Here is a 25,098-nt window from a genome sequence, read left to right as displayed (position 1 = left end):
ACTCTTTTGTACTAATGTTTATAGAACTGATGTATCATTTAGAGTCTAAAACAGTATAAGAAAATACTTATGATACACCGCTAGGTGAGAAAAGTAGGTCACAGAGCTGAAGCAGAGCTTTTTATATACTTACAGACACATATATACACACATATATACACATACACACATATAAACACACATATACCCACATATACTCACATAAACACCCACACACATACACACATATATACCCACATATAAACATACACACAAATACCCATATACACACACATACCCACATATATGCACATATACACATATACATACACATATACACAAATACATACACATATAAACATATACACATACTCACATATAAACACACACGTATACCCACATATACACACACATACCCATATACCCACATACACCATACCCACATATATGCACATATACACATATACATACACATATACACATATATACACACACATATAAACATATACACATACTCACATATAAACACACACAAACACACACATATACCCACATATACACACACATACCCACATACATACATATACACAAACATATACCCATATATATGCACATATACACATATACATACCTATATACACACATATAAACATATCCACATACACTTGTACACACATACACACATACCCACATATATGCACACACATATACACACATGTAAACATATACACACATATTCACATATAAACATATACACACATACACATACCCACATATATACACACATACACACATACCCAACATATCCACACACATATGCACACATACCCCCCACGCACGCACACACGCAAACATCTATACAAACATAAAAACGATCATCAGCAGAGACGTAAAGGCTGGCTGCTCCCCGCTGCACGTGGGCAGTACAGTGACAACACTGTCTATGTTTCTGTGGTACTCCCCGAGCTTTTAGTGTGTGTAGTATTTATAAAACTAAGGAAAATTAATTACTTAAAAAGAATACACAGTCTGCCAGAACCTTACAGACAAACAGGGCAAAAAAATAAAGAGCCATTCCCACTATAACGGACAGGGTCTATCACACAAGAAGGAAGCAATTTCCTACAAAATTAAATTAATGACCCGTCCTTTACATTAAAATGCAAGAGAGAATAATGTTTCCCCAGAACAGCTCAAAATAAATCGCCCGTGGCCACAGAAAAGGGAAGGAACTCATAAGACCCACTTGACTTTCGTGTACTTCTCCAGGCTCTGCAGAATGTCCATGCCCACGTGGAGGTAGAAGGGGTTCTTGGTGGCCTAGAGAGAGCACAGCAGCGTGTGACCCGCAGGGCGGCGGACACGGACACGCCCGCAGGGCGGCGGACACGGACACGCCCGCAGCACACCGTGGGGCGGAGGAATTTCTGAGCGGGCGAGTCTGGGGCAGAGGCCGTGGCGCGGCCCACTTCATCCGGAAGGGCTCCGAGAGCTACAGGACAAGGTGTCTGAGGCACGTCAGAGCCAGCGACGCCTGTTTGAGGTTACGCGGGGTCGAGGCAGCTGCTCCTGGGCAGAAGCAGACCCGACTTTGTTCCTGAGCCCCTGCGACCAGGCACAAGCCCGGCCTCGCTGCGGGGCCCGTGGAGGGCAGACCCAGCCTCTGCCTGGCCTCGGAACTCTCCAGAAACACAAGCTGCGGGCGCAGAGAGGCAGGACTCGCCCTGGGCCTCGGGGCCTCGGGAGCAGAGGCAGAGGCAGAGGCCGAGGGAGCTGACTTGGTCCCTGAGGGAGGCTCACTGGCCTCTCCGATCACCCTGGAGCTCAGCCCTGGGGGCGCACACTGAGTTGTCACAACCCAGAGACGGTTTTGTTACAAAAACTTCTCTGGGAAGGTGAGACTTCACCCCACAAATGGCCTAAAAGTTTGGGGCCATCTTTAGTTCATGCCCAGTGCCAACATCAGCGCAAAAGCATAGAGCTGAAGGGTGGCTGTCGCTGGGTTGGGAGAAGACGGAGGGGCTCCCGAGGTGAGGTGAGGCTCGCAGGAGGAGGGGTCTCTGGACTCGGAGCAAAGAGCCCCCCCCCCCCCCACAGGAAGACGCTGAGAACGGGAAGAGGCACACACAGGAGTCCAGAGAAACCTGAGGGCCGCAGACCAAGCTGCCGAGAACTCGGGCAGCACCAAGCCCGTCGGACCCAGAGCGCGCGGCCTCCGCCCTGGGCTCAGGGAGGCACGCAGAGGGCACCCCGTCCCGTCCCTGTCCAGAGAGGCTAACCAAAACCCCCGAGGCAGAGGGCTCCTCCCAGTGTCACTGGACTCCTCCCTTTTCCTCCAGGAGCAGAGGACAAGGATTCCGTACCAGAAAACTAGTGACTGAAGTTTAACCACTGCCAGCCCTCCTGCAGCGCTCACAGGTTGGGACGTCCCGGGGGGCCTGCCCTCGCAGCTGCCAGTCCTGGTCTGCCAGCCTCACACTGGCCAGTGTCTCGGGCAGTGACCACCGAGGACGCTCAGCGGGAATGTATGGATGGCAGGCAGAGTATGAACACCTGCCTGAAACCACGGGGGAGAAGACTTCACCGGTAGTGACACCCCCTTCGGCACGAGAGTCATTGCACAAAAGATGAACGCTCTGTTTTTAGCATTAAACAAAAACAGGCATTTCAATGACTCCCAAACTTTCCCTTACAACCAATAAAAAAGAACTCTTTTGTCTGAATAATTGTTACATAGACTGAGCTCCACAGTACTTCAACCACGTCCCCGGAAAGAGTTGTTTGGTCAAATAAATTTGGGAAAAGACTGAGCGCCAAGTCAACTTTGATTATCTGAGGCTGGGAGACGTGAGTAAAGACACGATTCGGCTTTGCAGAATGTTAGGTTTAAATACGTGCCCGCAGATGCTCTCTGTCCTGTGGAACCGCGAGTGACACTCCCAGCAAGACTGCACAGGCGGTCACTATCAGAGTCACAAGAGAGCGCAGCCCCACAGCCAGCAGACGCTCGCTGAGAACCCGCAGCCCCAGGCCGTCCCCGCAGCGAAACCCACGGCAGCGTGTGGCAGACGCGCACCTGGTAGAGGAGGTACGTGGATTCCACCAGCTCCGGCCGCAGCGGGTAGAAGAGCACATCGGGCGCCTGCAGTTGCCAGTTGTACCTCTCCGGGAGGGCCCCGTACCGCTTCCAGATGGCATAGTAAAAGGCATGCAGGCAGATGGCATCCTCCACGTCTCCTATCAGGACCTGCGGCGAGACAGGTCGCCGGGCTGAGACGCCTCTCCCACGGTGGCAAGAGGTGACACGAAGGCCCTGGGCTCTGCCTCCACCCACCCACCACGCACGCTGGGTTGGAGACAAGACCAACCCCAACGTAGCAACCCAGAGCAAGAGACACCCTGCCTGTGGGGCCATCAATGCCAGGTGGGTGGGACCGGCACATGACCGGGGTTCACTGCGCCCATGAGCAGGAAGTGGCAGCCGACAGGGGCACCCAAGAATGACACACAGTCACTTTCTGGGCACGGCTTCACACTCTTCCGGGTTCTGTTCAGCATTCGGGCATTGGGTGCACGAGCAGAATGACCGTGACAGACTCTGCTACTGGCCTCCCACGTCCGGAGGAGCCGGGGGATGCACGGGTACCGCGGAGGGAGAGCGGAAGCAGGCCCCGCCCCCGCGGGGATGGCGGCGTACCTGCAGCCCGGGGAAGAAGGCCTGCAGGGAGTCGATCCACGTGTTCATCAGCTGCCCACTGAACATGTTCACGTTGACGTACAGCGGGGGGTCCCCTTCCCCTTCATTGCAGGCTTCCCGACTGAGGGCGCGAGCAGAACGGGCAGGATGAGAGGAGGGGTCCCCGCCAGGGCCCAGACTCTGCCCACCAGCAGCCCCTCCTGGTAGTTTAACTTCAGTGGCGTCAACATCAGCCCCCTCCTATGTCCCGCTTTAAGCCCACAGAGACAGATGCACAGAGGTGGTGACTCAGCACCGGCACAGGTCGGACCTCACTGTCCTCCGCAGAGCACGGTGACGTTCAGGTTTGCGAACAGGGCCACGGAACGGGACGTGGTGCGCAGCACGGATCTGCGTGGGATTTGACCTGGGTGGGGAAGCCCAGCTATTTCTCTAACGAGTCTCTTCTCTAATAAGACCCTCCACGACGGGGCCTGGAGGAACACGTCAGAGCAAGACGCTCAGGGGGTCGCCACTCAGTTTAGTCTGAGGCTTTAAAAAGTAAAAATGGGCCCTGGCCGGTTGGCTCAGCGGTAGAGCGTCGGCCTGGCGTGCGGGGGACCCGGGTTCGATTCCCGGCCAGGGCACATAGGAGAGGCGCCCATTTGCTTCTCCACCCCCCTCCTTCCTCTCTGTCTCTCTCTTCCCCTCCCGCAGCCGGGGCTCCATTGGAGCAAAGATGGCCCGGGCGCTGGGGATGGCTCCTTGGCCTCTGCCCCAGGCGCTAGAGTGGCTCTGGTCGCGGCAGAGCGACGCCCCGGAGGGGCAGAGCATCGCCCCCTGGTGGGCAAAGCGTAGCCCCCGGTGGGCGTGCCGGGTGGATCCCGGTCCGGCGCATGCGGGAGTCTGTCTGTCTCTCCCCGTTTCCAGCTTCAGAAAAAATAAAACAAAAAAAAACAAAAAAAAAAAAAAAAAAAAAAAAAAAAAAAAAGTAAAAATGGCTGAACTCTGGCCAAACAGCCTGTGAGTGGAACGCAGTGCTCGCAGAGTGGTTCCTACGACAGCAGGTGGGGAAGTGGGTCCAGGACCGAGCCTGCCACGCAGGAAGTTCAGGAGCTAGAAGAGGAAGGCCTGGGGGACAGGTGACATCAGGGTGAAAGCCACTGCAGCCGCCATCCTGAATGCACAGCCGAGAAGCAGAAACACTGCTATTTTAGACAAATGCAGAGGGAGGATTGTGGCTGCTGTCCTTGCTCCCACTAGGAATCAAGACCAATCCTAACAGCTCTTTGTAAAGTACAAGAACCAAAAAGACCCGTAATTGTCCTGCATTACAGTTCTACCTGCAGTTAAAGCCCAGTCACACACAGGGACGTGTCACCCCTTGAGGAAGCCAGTCCCCAGGATACCTGTCTCCCTGCAGTCACGCCCTTGTGCAGTCCCCTCCTGCACTAACTCAGGCCCACTGCGTGACCAAGGTCGGGCGGTGTGGCTTTGTCACTCTGAGTGACCAAGGTCAGGCAGTGTGGCTTTGTCACTCTGAGGTTGGGTCACGAAAGCATGTGGCTTCCATTTGGGTCGCCCTCAGTGGGAAGCTGCCCACAGAGAGGCCCAAGGAACCGAGACCCCCCCCAGCAGATGGGTGGGGCCTTTGCCACGTGGCTGAGCCTGGAAGTGGACCCCCAGCTTGGGGACAACCTCGTGAGACCCCTGCTCAGCTGGGCCACTGCTGGCTCCTGACCCTCAGGCCCCGGGTGACATACTGCCTGCTGTTCTAAGCACCAAGTTTTGGGGTGAGCTGTTATGTGGCAGTAGACAGCAACTATACCTCCTCACCCCCAAATGGCTGACAAACAGCGGATGAGGGCCGAGACCCCGTGAGTTCACGGTGAGGAGAACATGGAGGCCCCCTGCCTGCCTCACAGGGCCGCAGGGAAGAAGTTGGGGCGGCGTACCCTCTCCGCAAGTAGTTCTGAATGCTCCGGTAGGCAGCGTCGAACATGTCCAGATCCTCTTTCTCTCCAAAGAGAATGTAAGACTTCAAGAGGTATTCATAGAAGGAGTCCAAGCCAGCACCCAAGCCGCTCTGCTTCCCAACCCAGTGGCCCGTTTGGATGTTGACAACATTGCCTGCAAGAAAGACAGAGCATGTCAGGTCCCGGCTGTCTGGGGGGCGGAGGGGGCAGGCCTCCTACAGGGCCCGGCGTCTGGACACCTCTGTCCTTGGCAGGACGGCAAGGAACGGCAGCCGGTCCCCGAAGCCCTGTCGGTCTTCACAGTGGCACAGACAGCCAGGAGCCCCTTCCGAGACTCGAGACTCGAATGGAGAATTGAGGGCCTAACGACTGACACCCCCCCCCCCCCGCCCCCGCCCCGGGAGGACACTTGAAGCATTTCAACAACAAAGAGAGTTTTCGCAGCTTTTGACTCACAGAAATTCCTGGGAGTTTATCCTAAAAAAATGTTTTTAAGAAAAAATATTGTTGCTCATCAGAGATACATAAATTATGTAATTTATATTATCTGGAAAAAAAGAAAAAACCAAATAATCCAAATGTCCAATATCAGAAGAAGAGCTAATGGACTATTGTGTCGATTTCAAACACAGTAACTTTGAAAACAAGATACTAATGACTTGCCAAAGGTAAGGCAGAATAAAAATGGTTCTACTATAACTTGAAAGTATATAAAAGTTGCGCCTGACCAGGCAGCGGCGCAGTGGATGGAGTGATGGCCTGGGACACTGAGGACCCAGGTTTGAAACCCCAAGGTCACCGGCTTGAGCGTGGGCTCACCAGCTTGAGCGCAGGGTTGCCAGTTTAAGCATAGGATCATAGGCATGACCCCATGGTCGCTGGCTTGAGCCCAAGGTCGCTGGCTGGAGCAAGGGGTCACTGGCTCAGCTGTAGCCCTCCGGTCAAGGCACATATGAGAAAGTAATCAATGAACAACTAACAATTTCTCACCTCTCTCCCTTCCTGTCTGTCCATCCTTGTCTGTCCCTCTTTCTCTCTCACTAAAATAAAATAAAACAATACAAAACAAAACAAAATAAAAGGTTGCACATGGCAGACTGAGAGAGCCTGTGGAAAACATAGAAGCTGACAACTTGGAGTGACGCTAGTTAACCGTTTAGTGATGACGGGGTGACCAGCTGGGTGACTTGTCATTTCTGCTGTTGTTAAATACAACTGTAAGGAAGTTTTAGAACTTAAGGAACCATCAAAGTGTTAGAAGTTAAGGACTCATCAAAGTAAAAATCACCTTTAAAAAGCAGTCTTGTATGGTTCTAGGAAAGCCAATTAAGTCTCCTCCCAATGACAAAAAAATATTCCTCAATGTCAGACAGTTATGGGAGGTAGAAACCCATTTTAAAATAACATTTTGAGTTAGCAAAACACTGAAAATCACTGGTTGAAGGATGACTACACAGGGGTTCCTTATTCATTACACTTTCTTCCTACTTTATACAATTGACAATTTTCATAATTTTAAAAGTAATATCTTGACCAAACACCTCAAGGGAAAAATCAACCCACCTAATATAGGTTTAATCGGAGCTTTCACTCTATAGTTGATCCTGAACAACCAGGAGTTTTAGGGGGCAGACCCCACCATGCAGTTGAAAATCCACATATAACTCTGGATTCCCCCAAACCTTATTTTTAATTAAAAAAAAAATTATTTTAAACTGACTTTAGTGAGAGAGGAATGGAGAGAGACAGAGAGACAGACAGGAACATTGTTCTGTTCCTGTATGTGGCCTGACCAGGGACTGAACCAGCAAGTTCTGTGCTTTGGATGCTTTAACCAGTGGGGCTATCCGGCCAGGCCTGGATGCCCCCAAATTTTAACTACTGATATCCTATTGTTGAGCAGAAGCCTTAGTGGTAACATAAATGGTCAATTAACACATACTTTGTATGTTACGTGTATTATATACTATATTCTCATAATAAAGTTAGAAAAAAAAAAGACAATCATAAGAAAGAGTCTGACCTGTGGTGGTGCACTAGATAGAGCACTGACCTGGAACGCTGAGGTCACTGGTTTAAAACCCCAGGCTTGCCTGGTCAAGGCACATATGAGAAGTAACTACTAAGAGCTGATGCTTCCTGTCCCTCCTCCCTTCTCTTTCTCTAAAATCAATAAATAAAAAATCTTTTACTTTTTTTTTTTTTTTTTCATTTTTCTGAAGCTGGAAACAGGGAGAGACAGTCAGACAGACTCCCGCATGCGCCCGACCGGGATCCACCCGGCACGCCCACCAGGGGCGATGCTCTGCCCCCCAGGGGGCGATGCTCTGCCCATCCTGGGCGTCGCCATATTGCGACCAGAGCCACTCCAGCACCTGAGGCAGAGGCCACAGAGCCATCCCCAGCGCCCGGGCCATCTCTGCTCCAATGGAGCCTTGGCTGCGGGAGGGGAAGAGAGAGACAGAGAGGAAAGTGCGGCGGAGGGGTGGAGAAGCAAATGGGCGCTTCTCCTGTGTGCCCTGGCCGGGAATCGAACCCGGGTCCTTCGCACGCTAGGCCGATGCTCTACCGCTGAGCCAACCGGCCAGGGCAATAAAAAATCTTAAAAAAAAAAAAAAAGGCGGCCGGTTGGCTCAGTGATAGAGTGTCAGCCAGCCTAGTGTATGGACGTCTCAGGTTCAATTCCTGGTCAGGGCACATAGGAAAAGCAACCATATGCTTCTCCACCCCTCCCCCTCTTGCTTCTCTCTCTCTCTCTTCTCCTCCTGCAGCCATGGCTTGATTGGAACAAGTTGGCCCCAGCATTGAAGATGGCTCCATGGCCTCTGCCTCAGGCACTAAGAAGAGCTCGATTGCTGAGCAACGAAGCAACACACTAAATGGGCAGAGCAGTGCTCCCTAGTGGGCATGCCAGGTGGATCCCAGTCCGGGTGCATTCGGGAGTCTGTCTCTCTGCCTCCCCTCCTCTCACTGAAAAAAATAATATAAAAATAACAGAAAAGGCCCTGGCCGGTTGGCTCAGTGGTAGAGCATCGGCCTGGCGTGCAAGAGTCCCAGGTTTGATTCCCGGCCAGGGCACACAGGAGAAGCACCCATCTGCTTCTCCACCCCTCCCCTCTCCTTCCTCTCTGTCTCTCTCTTCCCCTCCTGCAGCCAAGGCTCCATTGGAGCAAAAGTTGGCCCGGCACTGAGGATGGCTCTGTGGCCTCTGCCTCAGGCACTAGAATGGCTCTGATTGCAGCAGAGCGACGCCCCAGATGGGCAGAGCATCGCCCCCTGGTGGGTGTGCTGGGTGGATCCTGGTCGGGCACATGCGGGAGTCTGTCTGACTGCCTCCCCGTTTACAACTTCAGAAAAATACAAAAAAAAATAAGAAAAAAAAATAACAGAAAAAAAATCACAAGGAAGAGAAAATAGGTTTGCATTATTCAATGCAAAAAATCCACATCTGAATCTACCTGCACAGTTCAAGTCCGTGTTGACTGAGGGTTGACAGTACTACCACATGCCTAGATTTAGTAAAAGAGGGAGCCAGTCTCCCAGCAACTCTAAAGTGTTCTGCTGAAATCTGACCCTGGAGCAGGAGACTCTGCCTCAGAGGCAGCTCTTTCTATTGCATCTTCATTAGAAATTATTTTGGGGTGGGACTGGCCAAGGGACGCTGATCAGAAGAACCCTCAGACCAGGAAGACCAGAACCTTCTCTTCCCAGCACCCGAGCCACCTCCCTCTAAGCAGAAGTCACGGAAGGAGACTGGGGGGAGGCCCGAGGGCCGAAGTCTGAGCTCTCCCCGTTCTGTGGAGACAGGACAGAAGGCGTGGGGTGGAAGGGGCACCGCAGAGAAGAGGAAGGACAGGGGCCCCATGTACGCAGTCCCCATGGCTAGGGAAGGAGCTGCCGCACCTAACAGTCCTGTGTCATTGCTGCGGAGGCTCCAAAGGGCTTTCACCGCACGCCTGGCCACCCACTCAAACGTGGAGTCGCCCAGCAGCCGGCTCAGGATCCCAAACTCCACGAGGAGGGAACCCGCGCCCGCCGTGCACGTCTCGTTATTGCTGTCGGGAGGGACGCCTGTCTTTAGATTCACCTGGGGACAGGGAGAGACAAAGGGTTCAGGGAAACTCTCCAGGAACCTGCAGGGCCAGAAGGCAAGGCCACAGCCACCACACTGAACTCACGGCAGCGTGGGCCAGCCCGCCGCCCCCCACGTCACATCTGGGAAGAGTATGGGGTTTCAGAGGCACAAACAAGCCAATGAGAACATCGGAGCCTCGCTTCACAGTAAGGGCCAGTCTGAGGGCTCGTCACAGGGCTGTTCTAGCCTATCTCTTCCGGCAGGTTCTGCCCGCGGCCACACAGCCCCATGGACACTGGAAACCGGCCAGTCGTGGAATCACCTCCACACTTGCGGAGAGCTCCTGTGGACTCACCCCTGCTCCGTGAACGTAAACGAGTTCAGACGGGCAGAGAGAGGAGACACAGCGGGACGCGACAGACTGTGTCCTCACGGGGGCGCGTGACCTGGCGTTCTCTGCTGGTCCCCCACGAGGTTAACTCAGTTCCCAGAGTTCTGGGCCTGGCCGGTCAGACGCCACAAGGACGGAATTTTATTCCGGGTCCTGCGCTTGCACCGGCAGCCAGCTTGCCTGTCCGTGCAGGCATCACTGAAGGCCCACGGGGTCCTCTCAAATGCACGGTCACTGAGCTCCTATCCCAGCCACACGGGGCCTTTGGGGAAGTGTGCCCACGTCAGTGAGGAAGACAAGCTCGCGCGCTGCCCCGCAGCAGGAACATACATCCCACACGTGGAAGGACAGCGCTGGGCATGGGAGCAGACCTCCCTCCTTGGGGAGAGGTGGCATCAGACACGCTGCCGTGTGCCCAGCATGCAGTAGGTGCTCAGGGAAGGCCAAAAGTGCAGAAAAGCACTCACAGCACAGGTTAGGGCCAGATCCTCTCAGAGACACAGCCCTCCTCCTGCATAGCAGCCCCTCTCCTCCCCAACACGGTCACCACCCACGATGTGCAGTCAGTGAGACGGTGACCTGTGGGACGGTCCGCTTACCCGAGGATAGGGAATTCCTGTCTTGGTGTTTTCAAAGGCGGGGAGGAGCCGCACGGCCAGGTCGTGGGCCATGTGCAACAATTCATTATCATAGTCCTTAATTGTCATGTCACCAAAGGGCTGCTTGGAGTCAGTTATTATTCTGTGGGCAGAAAGGAGGCTTCCCAGGACCCTAATGACAGGAGGAACAGAGCAACAATAAAGTCACGTTGGTGTCAAGGCACACAACCCGGTTCAGGCACAGAAGTGGCCTCCGTGCTGGGTGGACTCAGGGGGACCAGACTTAGTGTTCCCTGAAGTTCTTTCCAGCCCTGACGGTACGGATCCATTCTCCGTTCACCGCATCACTGAACGGAAGTCAGGGGGAGCCAGCCACCTGAGGGTCCCAAGAACGTCCCACATGAAGGAACAGCTGAGATGTGGAATCTCAACCACCTCCCCCAGACAGAGTGCGCCCATCGCTCAGAATAAATATTGCCTTTTAGTACCAAAAAAATCACTGGATTCTCTCGCTCGGGGAAGACGCTTAGCCTTATGAGAACCAGGTCAGGGCAAGACAACAAATACTCAGAAATTTGGGTTGTTTTCACTGCCAAGCAACGGCTAAATTCTCCACCCGCTGGTCCAGAGGCCAGGTGAGGGGGACGGGGGAGGACAGAGGCTGCCGGCTGAGGTCGACGTCCCCTCCCGTGGTCTGACGGGACTGTGACCTTTTGTTTAGAATGAAGGCTTTCATAATTTCAATTTCAAATAAATATTGCCTCTGGAATATTACGCAGTAATACAATGTCCCAAAAGTTTAAATGAAACAAAAATAGTCACACTGTATCAAGCTAAAAGGCAAGATACAAAACCAGGCACAGAACACGTGCCCGGTGCCCACTAGCCAGAGAGAGACACGAGGTGGAGGAAACCCACCCAGATGGTAACCTGAGGGAGGCAGCTGAGACAGGGACTTTCATTTCCCCCAGAAGCGCGTAGGGGTTTTCCTAGGACACGGCGAAGGGAGGAAGTGCGACCACACACGCCACACGTTAGGGGGACACCTATCTAACACATTGGTCAAAGCGTGCATCTCTGTTCTGTCCAAGATGTAGTTCCTCTGGAATGCCACTTGGTCTGGTTTACACAAATCCAAGAGTGAGGAGGACATGGCGGTGCGCCCGCTCGGTCTGCACAGACTCTGCTTGGGCCCTGTGCTGGCAACCTAGACAGACACACACACACACACACACACACGCACGCACATGTGCACACACACACGGGAAGCCTGCTGTCGTTTTATGTACTGCTTTATTTTACCTTATGGTGGCCTCAAAGACTTGGACGGTGGAATCTCTGTCGAATGATACTGTGTCGATCACTAACTTGACGGCCTTCTGGAACTCAGATGAATTTCCCATTATCTTTAAAAAGAGGAACACAAACCATCACCACAGCCTGAAACGACACCGAGGCGGGCCGACCGCAGGGCCGAGCCACGTCACCTAACGGCTGCGTGCGGCAGACAGGCCCAGGGAGCTCTCAGAATGTGCCTGGGGACACGTGGCAAGCCACTGCCTCCAACTCAACAGCCACCCCTGCGAAGGGCAGACCTGTGAACACACTCTTCATGAAGTCATCAGTCCCCTCACCTTCCCCAACCACTCGCCCTCACACAGGGCCACCGGCATTCCTCAAATTCTGGAAACCCCCAAACTGCTGAAGCAAAATCACGACCTCCCTCTGCTCCTCGGATGGGTGCTGGGCTCCCAGGAGACCCAGACAGTTAGGAGATGACTGCTGCTTGTGACTCATCCACAGACACTCTGAGAAACAGAAGTATTATCTTTCGGAGCACAGCATGAAACCAGTGACATTCAAATCAAACAAAACAAAGCAAACAGCTCTGTCCTTTTAAAAATGTGCCCGGAACTACAGAGTCCTATTTTGGTGCCTGGACATGACGTCATACCAAGCTGGTTCTCCTATGTGAGTGCAAACTAGGCACAAAATTGTACCGATTAACCTGAACTGAAATGCTTTCATACTGTTCAGAAGTTTATGTCAATCCTGGAACTAGAATGAAATCATAAGGACACACATGAGAAACAAGGAAAACAATTCATTTCATCAACACTCTTTCAGGTGCGTCTTATTTCCTAGTATTTATTGGTCTGGGGCATCTTCCCCCATCTCTTTTACTTCCCTGTGCCACAGAAAACAAGTGCAGACATCTCTTTCTGACCTGAAAGCTTTTTTTTATAAAGATTATGCAACCGGGCATCAGGCTGCACCCCAGGGCCGGGAGAGCGCTGTCCCCGAGGGGTTCTGCAGCACCTCTGTCAGAGCCGGTCTGAGATGTTACCAAAGAGAAGGAAAACCTCAACAGAAGTAACAGCTAAAAACCAAGCCTGCAGTGTGAACGCAGCAAGAGCCGGATATTGGCACAATGAAAACCACAGAGACAGTCCGCTTCCTTCCAGATGTTCACCAGCACCAATGTCTGCCGGCAGCTGCAGCGCTGTCTGAGCTCAGCTCAGGTGGAAGGCGGGAAGGAAGCCGGCGACTGCAGCTCCGTGCTGTAGGTACCGCGGTAGTCAGGATGGACAGCCGGTCCGAGCCCCCGACCGGACGCAAGGAAAGCAGGACTGACCAGAGGAGGGACTCCGGGACCTCTCAGGGCCTCTGAGAGGCGGCTGTGCACAGTGGCTCCTCAGTAGTGGGACAGACATGCCAACCTGCGCACGTTCCTCTGGGGGCAGAATTCTGCGTTTAGGGAGGACACCCTTGGACTCTGTGCTGGGAAAGCCGAATCAGGAGAAATTCATTTCTGAACACGTGGCAGGAGAGGGGGAGTGCGGTGAACAACAGAGAGCAGGTCCTGGTGTCGTGAGCGTGGCGGGGGGGCCGGGCCGAGGCTCCCGCAGCTGGGCCCGAGTCTTGGGGCTTTGTTAAGCAACACCTGTGGCTGAGTCAGCCTCTTATCTCCGACAAGGCAGCTCTAGGTGGGCCAGACGTACTGGTCTGGGCACATCTGGTCGCCGAGGGCGGATGGCGGAGAGGAGACACTGCCTGGCCGCCCCGCCCGGCGGAGCCACGCCCCGGGTTCCCATCAGGCCCAGCGGAGTGCCACACGCCTCGCCAGCTCCTGAGTTCTGGTGATTCTGTAATTCTACCACCAGGAACGCACCGGCCGGCGCGGAGGGAAACTGCGCCAGCGTTACGCAACTCCTCTCCTGCCGCTTCAGCCCCTTGCCAGGGAAGCTAAAAGGCAGGGTGAGTTATTACATGCAGGACTGGGGCCGAGACTACAGAAAGAATGTTCTAGTGGCAAAGGCTTGCTGGACAACGAGCGGGAGAGGTTTTAAAGCCCTGCTGGGCTGGGATGCAGCCCCTGGGAGCTGTATTCGGAAGCAGAGGTCAGGAAGAAGGCGGAGCACACCTGCCACAGTGCTCACTGCTTCCCACCCGCTCTGCAACTCCGGTCAAAGGTCTGCGGTTCCCCAGGGCCAGCGAGGGAGGGAAGTATTGAGGCCTCTGCACAGGCTGGCCGGACAGGGCCGCACGCTCCTGGGGCCGGGGCTGGCCGCTGGGAGATATGTCCGGGGACTTACCGGCCCTGAGTTCTGGTCTTTAACATCTGAAACCTTACTACTACCTGGAACATTCATGGTCACTGTAAACTTCCACGAATGCTCTTTGATTCTTCGAGGGAATAAAATAGTGGGACACTGGGAGAAAAACAGGCTTCCCCAAATTCCCACACGCTCCTCCCCACTTCTGAGGGAATCACATCTCCCCTCCTTTCCCCTTCGCTGCTTTTGCCCCTGGAGACACTCATGTCGGCACTCATGTTGGGAAAGGTCGTTAAAAGAAACAACACTTACAAAAGCAAGGGATATATTTTGAGCATCACATTTCCCAGAATTCCCATCCTAGGGGGGAAACAGGGGTAACAAGCTCCAAAAGACTTTAAGTAATTAAAAAAAATAATAACGAGGCTGAAGACTTACTGCAAGTGTATCCAGCGCGTCGACGAGCGTCAGTGAGTAATTCCCCAGCACGTCATTGATGTTCAGGTTGGAACTGTGAACGACACAAATTAGACTTAAACAAAGGCACTTTATGTTACAGGAGAAGTAAGACAGTAAAACTCAACCCCCGTCAGAAACTAAAACCGCTGGCCCTGCGCATGTATTCAGGGTGGGTCAGTGTGGCAAAGGTCCTTCTATCTCCCAAGTCAGTTCTTTCTTTGTTTTGTTTTTGTTTTTAAGTGAGAGGAAGGGAGATCGACTCCCACATGCACCCTGACCGGGATCCACCCAGCAACCCCCATCTGGGGCTGATGATTGGACCAACCGGGCTATCCTCTAAGCCCGGGGCTGACGCTCGATCCAATTGAGCCACTGGCTGCAAGAGAGGAAGAGGGAGAGAAGCAGATGGTTGCTTCTCATGTGTGCCTTGACTGGAGACCAAATCTGAGGTGTCTGCATGCCAGGCCAACACTATATCTACTGAGCTAACTGGCCAGGGCCACAAGTCACAGTTTTTTTAGTGTTTGAATCAAGTCACAGAACACAAGTCGCCACTACAGAGAAAAGGGGACCCAACCAGAGGTCAGCAGATGGTGACAAGAGTCATCTGCCATCTCTGGGAGGCAGTTTTATCACCATAAATGACCTCTCTGTTTAGGAACAGAAGGGAGAGCCCCTGTATGGCCTGTCCCAAACACCTGGCTGAGGAAGGCAGTCCCTCCGGCCAGTCACACACCCCAAGGAGCAAATTCCTCCAGTGCAGCCTCAGCACTACCCATCTGTCCTCCGGGCGGGGGAATAAATTAACTTCTTTTCTTCTTTTTAAAATTTATTTATTGATTCCAGAAAGGGAGGAAAGGGGAGTGAAGGAGAGGAAGAAGGAGAAGGAGGGGGAGGGGGAGGGGGAGGAGGAGGGGGAGGAGGAGGGAGAGGGAGAGAGAGAGACATCGATTTGTTGTTCCACTCATTTGTGCATTCATTGGTTGATTCTTGCACATGTCCTGACTAGGAATCAAACCCATAACCTTGGCCTATTGGGATGATGTTCTAACCAACTGAGCTAGCCGGCCATGGCTAAATTAACTTCTTCATACTGTGTTTCCCGAACATCTCACCCAAAGGATCCCACCATCTCGTGGATTCTGAGATGGGCTGAGACAGGAGCTGTGTCACTTCTGCGACACCCCCCATTGACGCTGCTCCCCTTTCTGAAACCACAGTGAGACCTGGCATCGGGACAGCACTGAGGGTCAGAGGCCCCTCGGGCACTCTGATAGTTCTCCACAACACTGACCATGACAATGACAACAGCTCACTCACCCGAAAGGGCAGGGAGGGAGAAATAGTGGGCAGCATCAAGGCAGCTCGACAAGTTCTGGGAGGGTCAGGGATTCTTCCCTCCCATTCCCACCCCGAGAGTAACCGCACAAGCTCAGAAAGATGAAAGCCAGGGGAGAAATACGACGACTGCTAAGAGACCAAAGTGACAAAGCCCCAGTTTTATTGTCGCCGGTATTCTGGCGTTTTCCGTGAATGCCAGACCACTCTGTAATCCTCGGGACACTCCGGCAGGCCCCACTGCCTCAGCCGGCTCAGAAGGGCCTTAGAGGAAACAGCAGACACCTCTTCTCTTCCTGAGCCTCCCTGCTGCTTTGTTTTGTGCTGTTAGGACACTTAATCTAGGACAGAGACTGCATGGCAACATTTTAGGTACAATTTTAAAAACAAGCTTGTGTATCAGGCTCTCTAGGAACTGGGCTATCTTGTCTCTCACAAGCCACGAAGCCAGCATGCCACGTGGCTGAAAAACCACACCTTCGTCCTTTCTTTCTACAAAAATTTACAGAATCGCAGAAGGTCCTCTGCAGACGAGAACCGTGGTTAAAACAAGTTTCAAGGGCACTGCTGCTGACAGGCATGCAGGAAACGTGGACAGTGGGAAAAGGTGACGCAGGCAGGACATCCTTGTGCGGAGTCCTGCCAACTCCCGTCTGCTGGGCACCGATCTCTAACCCTGCGGCGGCTGCTCAGGAGCCCAGAGAGCTCCTACCACCCACCGCCTCAGAAAACGGTTCCCCACCGTTGGCATCCGAGCGGATGGTGTGTGAACCACAAACCCCACCTGCTCCACCTGCACAGCCGTGGAAGGCGTCACTAATTGTCACCACTGCACACCTTCCCAATTTTTACTGTGCTTTCCTTTCAGACTATTACTAAAGGAGACCTGGAGTTAAACTGCTTTTCTATATGATGCCCAAGCAGTCCCAAACAATGACAACAAGTACACAAGTTGCCACAGTAAAAATGTACTCCCTGTGACTGGGGTGGTCCCTTCCCTCCACGCAGTCAGACAAATCCACTCTGAGATCTAAGGTGTTCACAAAAACATTTTCCATTCTCTTCTATCAAGTAATTGCTATACGTGCTTTCAAAACAAGGTGGAACAGAAAAAGGAACAATGGGAAAGGAAACGAAGAAAAAGGTGGGCTTCATAAACCCTTGGCCTAAACCACCAAGTTTGGTGAGTCCATTTATGTGAAACCACGATGTTGGTCGGACTGCGGCCTTGTTCTCTGTAGATACTCCTGGTTGATGGCCTGACTTGATTCTGTCTCAGTGCCTCAGGCCAAGAACTCAGTCCAGTGCTAGGCCGCACTCAGAAGTCCTCGTCTTTCCATGAAACCAGCTGGCTGAACCACGGTGGCCCAGAGGTGAACTCTCCACTTGCATTGACATTGTCCCCACTGTGAATTTTGAAGGTTCTTATTAAACCCCCAGAGAAGATGGAAAAGACTAGGGCATTTGAAAGGAAACTTTGGATCATAGAGTTAACAAAACCAAACATATAGGTAAAAAGTTTGCCCACAATATACCTAACCTGTGCCACCTGTTCCAAAATCTACCTGGTGCTGGGGAGGCCCAGAGGGAACCCAGGAAACAGCTCCTGTGTTCAAGGGATTAGAGAGCTGGGGAGACAGACAAAGGGAAAGGAAGGTGGACCCCCAAAGAACTCAAGTCTCAAATGATGTTAAAAGCTCGGAGAGCAGCTCAAAGGAAAGGAGTCAATCAAGGAAAATCACATTCAAACAGGTCAACAGCATCACAGGAAAAGACGGGGGCCTGGCCCTGAGGGAGGACAGGGTCCGAGGGAGAGTGAAAAGCGTGGACGCGGCCATCCCGAGCCAGGGGTGCCTAGGAATGAGTTGGTTTAGGGGGTTTGTTAATTTGAGATTTGCTTATTTGTGTGAATAGCAGTAAGGTTGGGAGAAAGCAGAGAAGGGTCATGTGCTCAAGACCTGAGCTATCGTTCATTATTCATGGGATTGCAAAAATAGAACATCCAATTTACTTGAAGAAACTTTGAATTTGGACCATCCAACCCAAAATGGGGATGTGAGAAGAACTGACTTTGCATAGTAGTCTGTAGCTGGACAGAAAGACTTGCTATTTTTAAAGGGTTCAGGTTCTATTTACTTCATGTTAACAGCTCACCCTACCACTTGTCAAACAAGACCACGAGATAAGCCTCTAGAAAATGTAACTAAAAGAGAGAGAGAGATGCAAATATTTAATCCTCATATTTTGTTTCTGGACTTTTTACATAATTTCCCAATAGCTATACCACTCGATAGCTTTTCTTTCTTTTTCCTTTTTTTGTGTGTCATTCTATTGTTTTAAAATTAATCCTAAGAGCATATTTGACAACAATCACTGGCATACATTTGATTTTTGAAATATCTGGAAGATTTTTATTACAGGTTATTAATCTTGTAAATGTGAATGTGCTCTATTGTTTCAGAGCCAGAGGGAACTCAGATTTTAAACTCTCCTTCACAAGACTCAAGTCTGGGCAGAGTCAGGTTAAAGGAAGGGAGTAAGCAGAATTAATCTTTCCACTCTGTGTGGGGGTCCAGCGTGAGGGTCCGCTCCAGGCCACCAGGACCCAGGCTCCTCCACCTCCAAAAGACACCGAGGCTTCACCAACTACAACCCTTCGATATTTCCAACGCCAGCTCTCCAACTGCAGACGTGTCTCAAAGCAACCGGACCTCACCTACCCAGCCTGTCACGGTGCAATCAAACCAAAACACTCGTCAGCAGCACTTCACCCGGAAGCAAAGGGCTGTGCCACCCAGAATGCCCACGGGGACCACCTGCCGCCTCACCTCGCTGGAGTGGGTCTCCAGAGGGTTCCTAAGTTCCTTAAGAAACACAAAATGTCACGAACTCAGTCTCCAGACCATCAGAGTCCCAACTGGGAGTGTTCTCTATCATGTGTCCTCATTAAACTGTTTCCCCAGGTTCACCCCATAAAAGGAAGTCCGGGAGAGACTGAGAGACCGCAGGGCACTCCTTGGCCGTGCTCTCATCCCTCCTGTAACTCTATGAGCATCAGTGAGAAAACATTACAACCCAGAACAGGTACATGCACATACTTTGATTTGAACTCTGTAAAACCGCGTGGGCAGACGGGCAGGAGCTGGCCAGAAAGATCAATGAAAAATAACCGGGTAGCGGGATTTTAGGCTTTTTTCAAATTTTAATTCTTCTCAAAAAAATTAAGATCAAAAGAAAACACACAGGTATAAAGTCTAGTATAGTTAAGCAAAAACAAATGACTCCTTAATTCCCACAATCTGAAAGACCCAGTAATTTTATTTTCAAAATTTAATATAACCTTTCCTAAAAAAAAAAAAAAGAAAAAAAAAAAGAGAGATAGAAAATCCTGGTCTCAAACTGCATCTTGTGACATGAATTTGTAGGTAAACAAACCATTTTTATAACTCTTCAAGCCCCTTCAGTGTTTTGTTGGGTTTCCTTTCTAGAACCCAAAGGTTGGACTCGCTTTTCACCTGAGCCCCAAACGGCTAAAGGCACCCATGAAGCGTGTCCCCAGGGGACTGAGCGGCCCCTGTCCTGCACTCCCGCCTCCCGGGGGGGGGGGGAACCCCGGGTGGCAGTCATCCATCTGTCCCGACCGGGTCGGTGACAAAGCACACTCTTCCCTCCAGCTAGGAGGTCCTTAGCTGGGCGTGCTGTCCTCTTGGACTCCGAGGTCAACAGCAGTGACCCTTGAAGCTTATAGCCTTCACACAAACAAGGCTGGTGGAAGGGCAGGAATGGCGACTTCCCCGACAGCCCTGACACCAGAGCGGGGGAATTTAAGGGACAGACTTACAGGGCGATACGCTGACAGTCCACTCAGCGGCCAGGGAATCTCACCCTGAGTACTAGGACCCCAAGTCTGGCCCAGACAGCCTCCCCTCTTGCTCCACCTAAGTATCTGCCGCCTTAAGCAGCCGCCTCGTGATGAAGAAACAAGGCTGTTGTTTCTTCCTCAAACTCACTGGGTGGCTTCGGAGATGTCCTTTTCCCGGGGCCAACTCCCTTTAGATAGAGAAGCCCAGGGAGAGAGAGGCTGGTTCTGAAGCTACGTTTACGAGGATTTCGCGTTACTGTACGTTCATCGGAACAAGGGGCTGGAGGTGGGAGTCTAAAGGCCCCCACGTCACCTCTTGGCACTGCCACTGTCCCTTCCGGGCCCTGGGCTTCGGTTTCCCCGTCTGTGAAAGCGAGTGCGCTGGACAGCTGGACAGCTGTTCCGCAGTTCTTGATTCCGGGAGAGTCAAGAAGGAGAAGAGTCCCTGGCCCATTCGCGCACCGCAAGCGCAGGGGGACCTCCGGGAGCACCGGCCAAAGCGGCAGGGGCGCTGGCCCAGGACCCTAAGCGCCCTGGCATCCCCGGGGCCCCCGGGGGACGGACGGCGGGGCGGCCCCCGGCGCGAGGGCGCAGCGGCTACTCACGGGTCCCCGCGGTCAGGCCCTCGGCCGCGGCAGTGGATGGGGTTGAGCTCGTCCTGCGGAAAGGCGTGCGCCATGTAGTTGTCGTAGCCGAAGACGAACATGCCCCGCGCCAGGTCGCGCATCTGGGCACGCAGCTGCGGAGGGAAGGCGCCGCTGTAGCGCCGCTCGTACTCGTCCCGGCCGCGGCCCCGGCCGCCCAGCACGTCGCCCCAGTGCGCCGGGCCGCACACGCCCGGTCGGGGCCGCCGCGGAGCCCGCCGCCGCCCCGCCGTCGCCCCGGGCCCGGGCCCGGGCCCCGGCCCCGGCCCCGGCGGCCGCAGCCACGACGGCCCGGCCGGCTCCCCGGGCGTCCCGAGCCGGACCGCGGGGCCGTCGGGGGCCCTCAGGCGCTGGAAGCCGAAGCTGAGCGGGAAGCGCTGGTAGAAGCCCATGCTGGGCCCCAGCCCGAAGACGAGCCAGAGCGCGCCGTGGAGGCCCAGCCGCAGGAGCAGCAGCCCCAGGACGAGCGCTCGCCATTGCATGGTCGCTCGGGCGCCGCGGGCATCCTCCCAGAGCGCGGGGCCTGCCGCCGGCCGCCGCACCCGCGCTGCCCGGCGCCCCGCGCGCTGCCCCTTTAAGGAACTCCGGGGTGACGCACCGAGAACCGACCCATTGTCTCCCGCCCCCAACCCCTCCGGTCCGGCCCGCCAGGCCTCGCCTTCGCCCGCCTGGTCGCCGAGGATTGGCCTGGCCGGGCTCGGCCTCGAGGGGCGCGGCGCGCTGCCTCCCGTGCCATAGGCCGCCGGCACTTCCGCGAGCCCCGCCCTCCCCGCTCCGGCCACGCCCCTCCCGGGCTGACCACGCCCCGTGTGCTAGGCCCCACCCCTGGGCGGGCCCGAGTCCCGACGGGCTGGCGTGGCGAGTAGCGGCCGCTCGGACGCCGGGCGACCGAACTTCCAGCCAATCGCAGCTTGGCACGGGAGCGCCCTCCGGACGTGGGACAGAGACGTGGCCGGGACCCGCCCAGCGGAGCTGAGACCGGAGAAAGCCGCTGCAGCTGTATAGATTAGGGATGGTGACAGAAGAGGTTAGGAACGAAGAGGGACAGGGACATTTCTTTATAAAAGGACCTACTTTACAATAGCAAGGCCAAGTTTTTAAAAATATTTTTCAATGACAGTTGACTTTCAACATTCTATTATTTTCAGGTGAACAACATCAGAATAGTGGTTAGAAGTCATGTAATTCACAGAGTATTCCCCCTGATATTTCCAGTACCCACCTGACATCATACATATTTATTACAATATTATTGACCATATTCTCTGTGCTGTACTTTACATCCCCATATTTTCTGTATCAGTTTATAGTTCTTAATCTGGTCACCTTTCCCCAACAGAAGGTCAGGATTTTTTTTTAATTTAATTTTTTTTTTTGAAGCTGGAAACGGGGAGAGACAGTCAGACAGAATCCCGCATGCGCCCGACCAGGATCCACCCGGCACGCCCACCAGGGGCGACGTTCTGCCCACCAGGGGGCGATGCTCTGCCCCTCCAGGGCGTCACTCTGCCCCTACCAGAGCCACTCTAGCGCCTGGGGCAGAGGCCAAGGAGCTATCCCCAGCGCCCGGCCCATCTCTGCTCCAATGGAGCCCTGGCTGCGGGAGGGGAAGAGAGAGACGGGGAGGAAGGAGGGGGGGGTGGAGAATGGGCGCTTCTCCTATGTGCCCTGGCTGGGAATCGAACTCGGGTCCCCCGCACGCCAGGCTGACGCTCTACCGCTGAGCCAACCGGCCAGGGCCATTAAAAGTTAAAAAAAAAAAAGACTTTATTTATTCATTTTAGTCAGGAGAGATAGATAGATAGATAGAGAGAGAGAGAAGGGAGGAGCAGGAAGCATCAACTCCCATATGTGCCTTGACCAGGCAAGCCCAGGGTTTTGAATTGGCAACCTCAGCATTCCAGGTTGACGCTTTATCCACTGCGCCACCACAGGTCAGGCAGAAGGTCAGGATTTTTAACGTGTTTGTTTATGGTGAGAGTAGGATATTACCTTTTAGCTTGTCTGCACAAAACTCTATCTTGAATTGTTTTTATTAGAACACCCTAATTTGTAGGAACTGCCCACACATTGTAAAACACACATTCCCAGATGCTGTCCTGGACCTCTAGAACTCCAACAGAGGCTCCCGGAATGTATGTTAACAAGTGCTCTTGGGAGATTTCAGCACCTGGCAATTTCAGGAATTATTAAGATTGTATTGTCTTTGTCTCGGAAATACGACCTTTAACAAGGTCGGGGGAAGGCTGCGGGAGGAGTCAAGACTGCTGCCTCCACCAAATTGTTTTCACCAGATCTATTTAACCATGTCCCCTCCTGCTCCTCCACTCCCACCATATCCCCTGTGCACCGCAGCAGTGACGGCAGCTTTGAGGTGGGGGCTAGATTCCCGATCAGATCACTTGACTGCCCTGAGTCTACTTCCTCTAATGAAGCAGGTTGCACATGTGGGCTCTGAAGGATTGTAGCTTTCAGGTAATGATGCAACAGGGGTTTTTGTTTTCTTTTGTTGGCTGCATTTGGAAACATCTGCTAAGGTTTGCCTTCCATAAGTTTAGACCATGTGCCGGTTATGTCGGGGTTCCTGAAAAGCTTGGGAAGCAAGTCCTGATGGGAGGCCCAAATCAGACCTTGGCTGAGTGACCAAAGGAGTGATTCACAGGGTGATCAAGTCATGTGGCACACTCATCACATTCTCCGGGTCAGGGGACTTTCTGCAATAATATAGAGGAGATGGAATGGAGACTGAAAAGGATCCCAAAAGAGACATTTCACTAGAACACAAGGTAGCTTGCACACAGTAAAGCCCTTTTTGTTGGCTGAGCCGTATTCCTCCCTGAAATCCTGAGAAAGCCCTGCCCGAGCATTAAAAAGAATGTACGGAGCCCTGACGTTCTGCCTACACAGATTCTGCCTTTTCTTCTCTGGGAAAGGCACATCGGCACCTGGCTCAAGGTCAACCTCAGAGCTTGATCCTGAACTTCAGGTCTGTCTTGCTGGAAGCTCGCAGACTGAATGTGAGTATGAAGCTGTGTTGCACATTTCCTTCCTAAGCTATTTCATTGCAATTTTTAACTTAAAAGATTTAAGTTCGATCTTTACCCAGGTCAACTATGGACCACATCAGCGACCGCTCCTGTCCTCGCATTAGAAACAAGCTCTAATAAAAAACAAACCTCTTTCATAATCAGAGAAAACTATCCAAATTCTGAAAGATGCTTTTTTTAATGATAAAACTGGCAACAGCTGCCGGTGGTATACATCTTGCGGTTTTCAAAATATTTCACGTTCTCGGCCCTGGCCGGTTGGCTCAGCGGTAGAGCATTGGCCTGGCGTACGGGGGACCCGGGTTCGATTCCCGGCCAGGGTACATAGGAGAAGCGCCCATTTGCTTCTCCACCCCCACCCCCTCCTTCCTCTCTGTCTCTCTCTTCCCCTCCCGCAGCCAAGGCTCCATTGGAGCAAAGATGGCCCGGGCGCTGGGGATGGCTCCTTGGCCTCTGCCCCAGGCGCTAGAGTGGCTCTGGTCACGGCAGAGCGACGCCCCATGGTGGGCAGAGCATCGCCCCTGGTGGGCGTGCCGGGTGGATCCTGGTCGGGCGCATGCGGGAGTCTGTCTGACTGTCTCTCCCCGTTTCCAGCTTCAGGAAAAAAAAATAGAAAAAAAAAATTTCCTGTTCTCATTTACTCTTCACAAAAAACCTTGTAAGGGCTGCTATATACTCCACAAGCCATGAGGGAAGAAATCAGGTTGTGGGTTCAAGTTCTCAGAGCTGGTTGGCTGCTCACAGAAAAAGAGCTACTGCCACCTGACCAGGCGGTGGCGCAGTGGATAGAGCATTGGACTGGGATGCAGAGGATCCAGGTTCGAGACCCCGAGGTCGCCAGATTGAGCGCGGGCTCATCTGGTTTGAGCAAAAAGCCCACCAGCTTGAACCCAAGGTTGCTGGCTCAAGCAAGGGGTTACTCGGTCTGCTGAAGGCCTGCAGTCAAGGCACATGTGAGAAAGCAATCAATGAACAACTAAGGTGTTGCAAGGCGCAATGAAAAACTATTGACTGATGCTTCTCATCTCTCTCCGTTCCTGTCTGTCTGTCCCTGTCTATCCCTCCCTCTCTCTGGGAGAAAAAAAAAAAAAAGCGCTACTGCCTAGGTCTCCCACATTAGTCCCAGGGAAATTTACTACCACTAGCTGGCCCTGGATGCAGACAGCCCGGTCCTTCTGCTATCCCCAACCCACAGCCCAGGCAACAATGTGGACTTCAGTGCCCTGCAAGGCACAGACCAGGGCTTAGGGCTCAGGTTCAGAAAAATGTTCCCTGCTCGAATTAAACTGAACCAAAAGAAAATGGAATATCTTGTGCTAGTCCTTTAGATTAGATTGGGACTCCCCCCTCAAGGTAAATGTGTGACATGACTGGGAAAACACCTGTATCTAATCAGAAAACCCAACCTGAAAATTGACTTTCTGATATGAAGAGGTCACCAGGACACAGTAATTGAAAAAAAGCCATGTGTAAATCAGTATACTACCTTCTGTGT

The 25,098-nt window shown here is 53.0% G+C and overlaps 1 protein-coding gene across 1 annotated transcript in view; it reads right to left on the bottom strand.

The window, feature by feature from the left end:
* The window catches only part of EDEM1 (ER degradation enhancing alpha-mannosidase like protein 1), a 29,993-nt gene extending 8,815 nt beyond the window's left edge, over positions 1 to 21,178 (bottom strand). Inside the window, exons 1-9 of the mRNA XM_066245960.1 lie at positions 20,518 to 21,178; positions 14,692 to 14,764; positions 11,999 to 12,102; positions 10,697 to 10,868; positions 9,535 to 9,718; positions 5,611 to 5,785; positions 3,677 to 3,797; positions 3,056 to 3,226; positions 1,226 to 1,299 (exon numbers count right to left, since the gene is read on the bottom strand). Of these exons, the coding sequence (XP_066102057.1) occupies positions 1,226 to 1,299; positions 3,056 to 3,226; positions 3,677 to 3,797; positions 5,611 to 5,785; positions 9,535 to 9,718; positions 10,697 to 10,868; positions 11,999 to 12,102; positions 14,692 to 14,764; positions 20,518 to 21,038 (1,595 nt within the window). The 5' untranslated portion in view covers positions 21,039 to 21,178. The remainder of the gene's footprint in view (positions 1 to 1,225; positions 1,300 to 3,055; positions 3,227 to 3,676; positions 3,798 to 5,610; positions 5,786 to 9,534; positions 9,719 to 10,696; positions 10,869 to 11,998; positions 12,103 to 14,691; positions 14,765 to 20,517) is intronic.
* Positions 21,179 to 25,098: the final 3,920 nt, after the last annotated feature.

Source organism: Saccopteryx bilineata, chromosome 10, assembly GCF_036850765.1.
Source record: "Saccopteryx bilineata isolate mSacBil1 chromosome 10, mSacBil1_pri_phased_curated, whole genome shotgun sequence".
Taxonomy (NCBI): Eukaryota; Metazoa; Chordata; class Mammalia; order Chiroptera; family Emballonuridae; genus Saccopteryx; species Saccopteryx bilineata.
The sequence above is the reverse complement of the archived record's forward strand: the minus strand, read 5'-3'. Positions and strand labels throughout refer to the sequence as shown.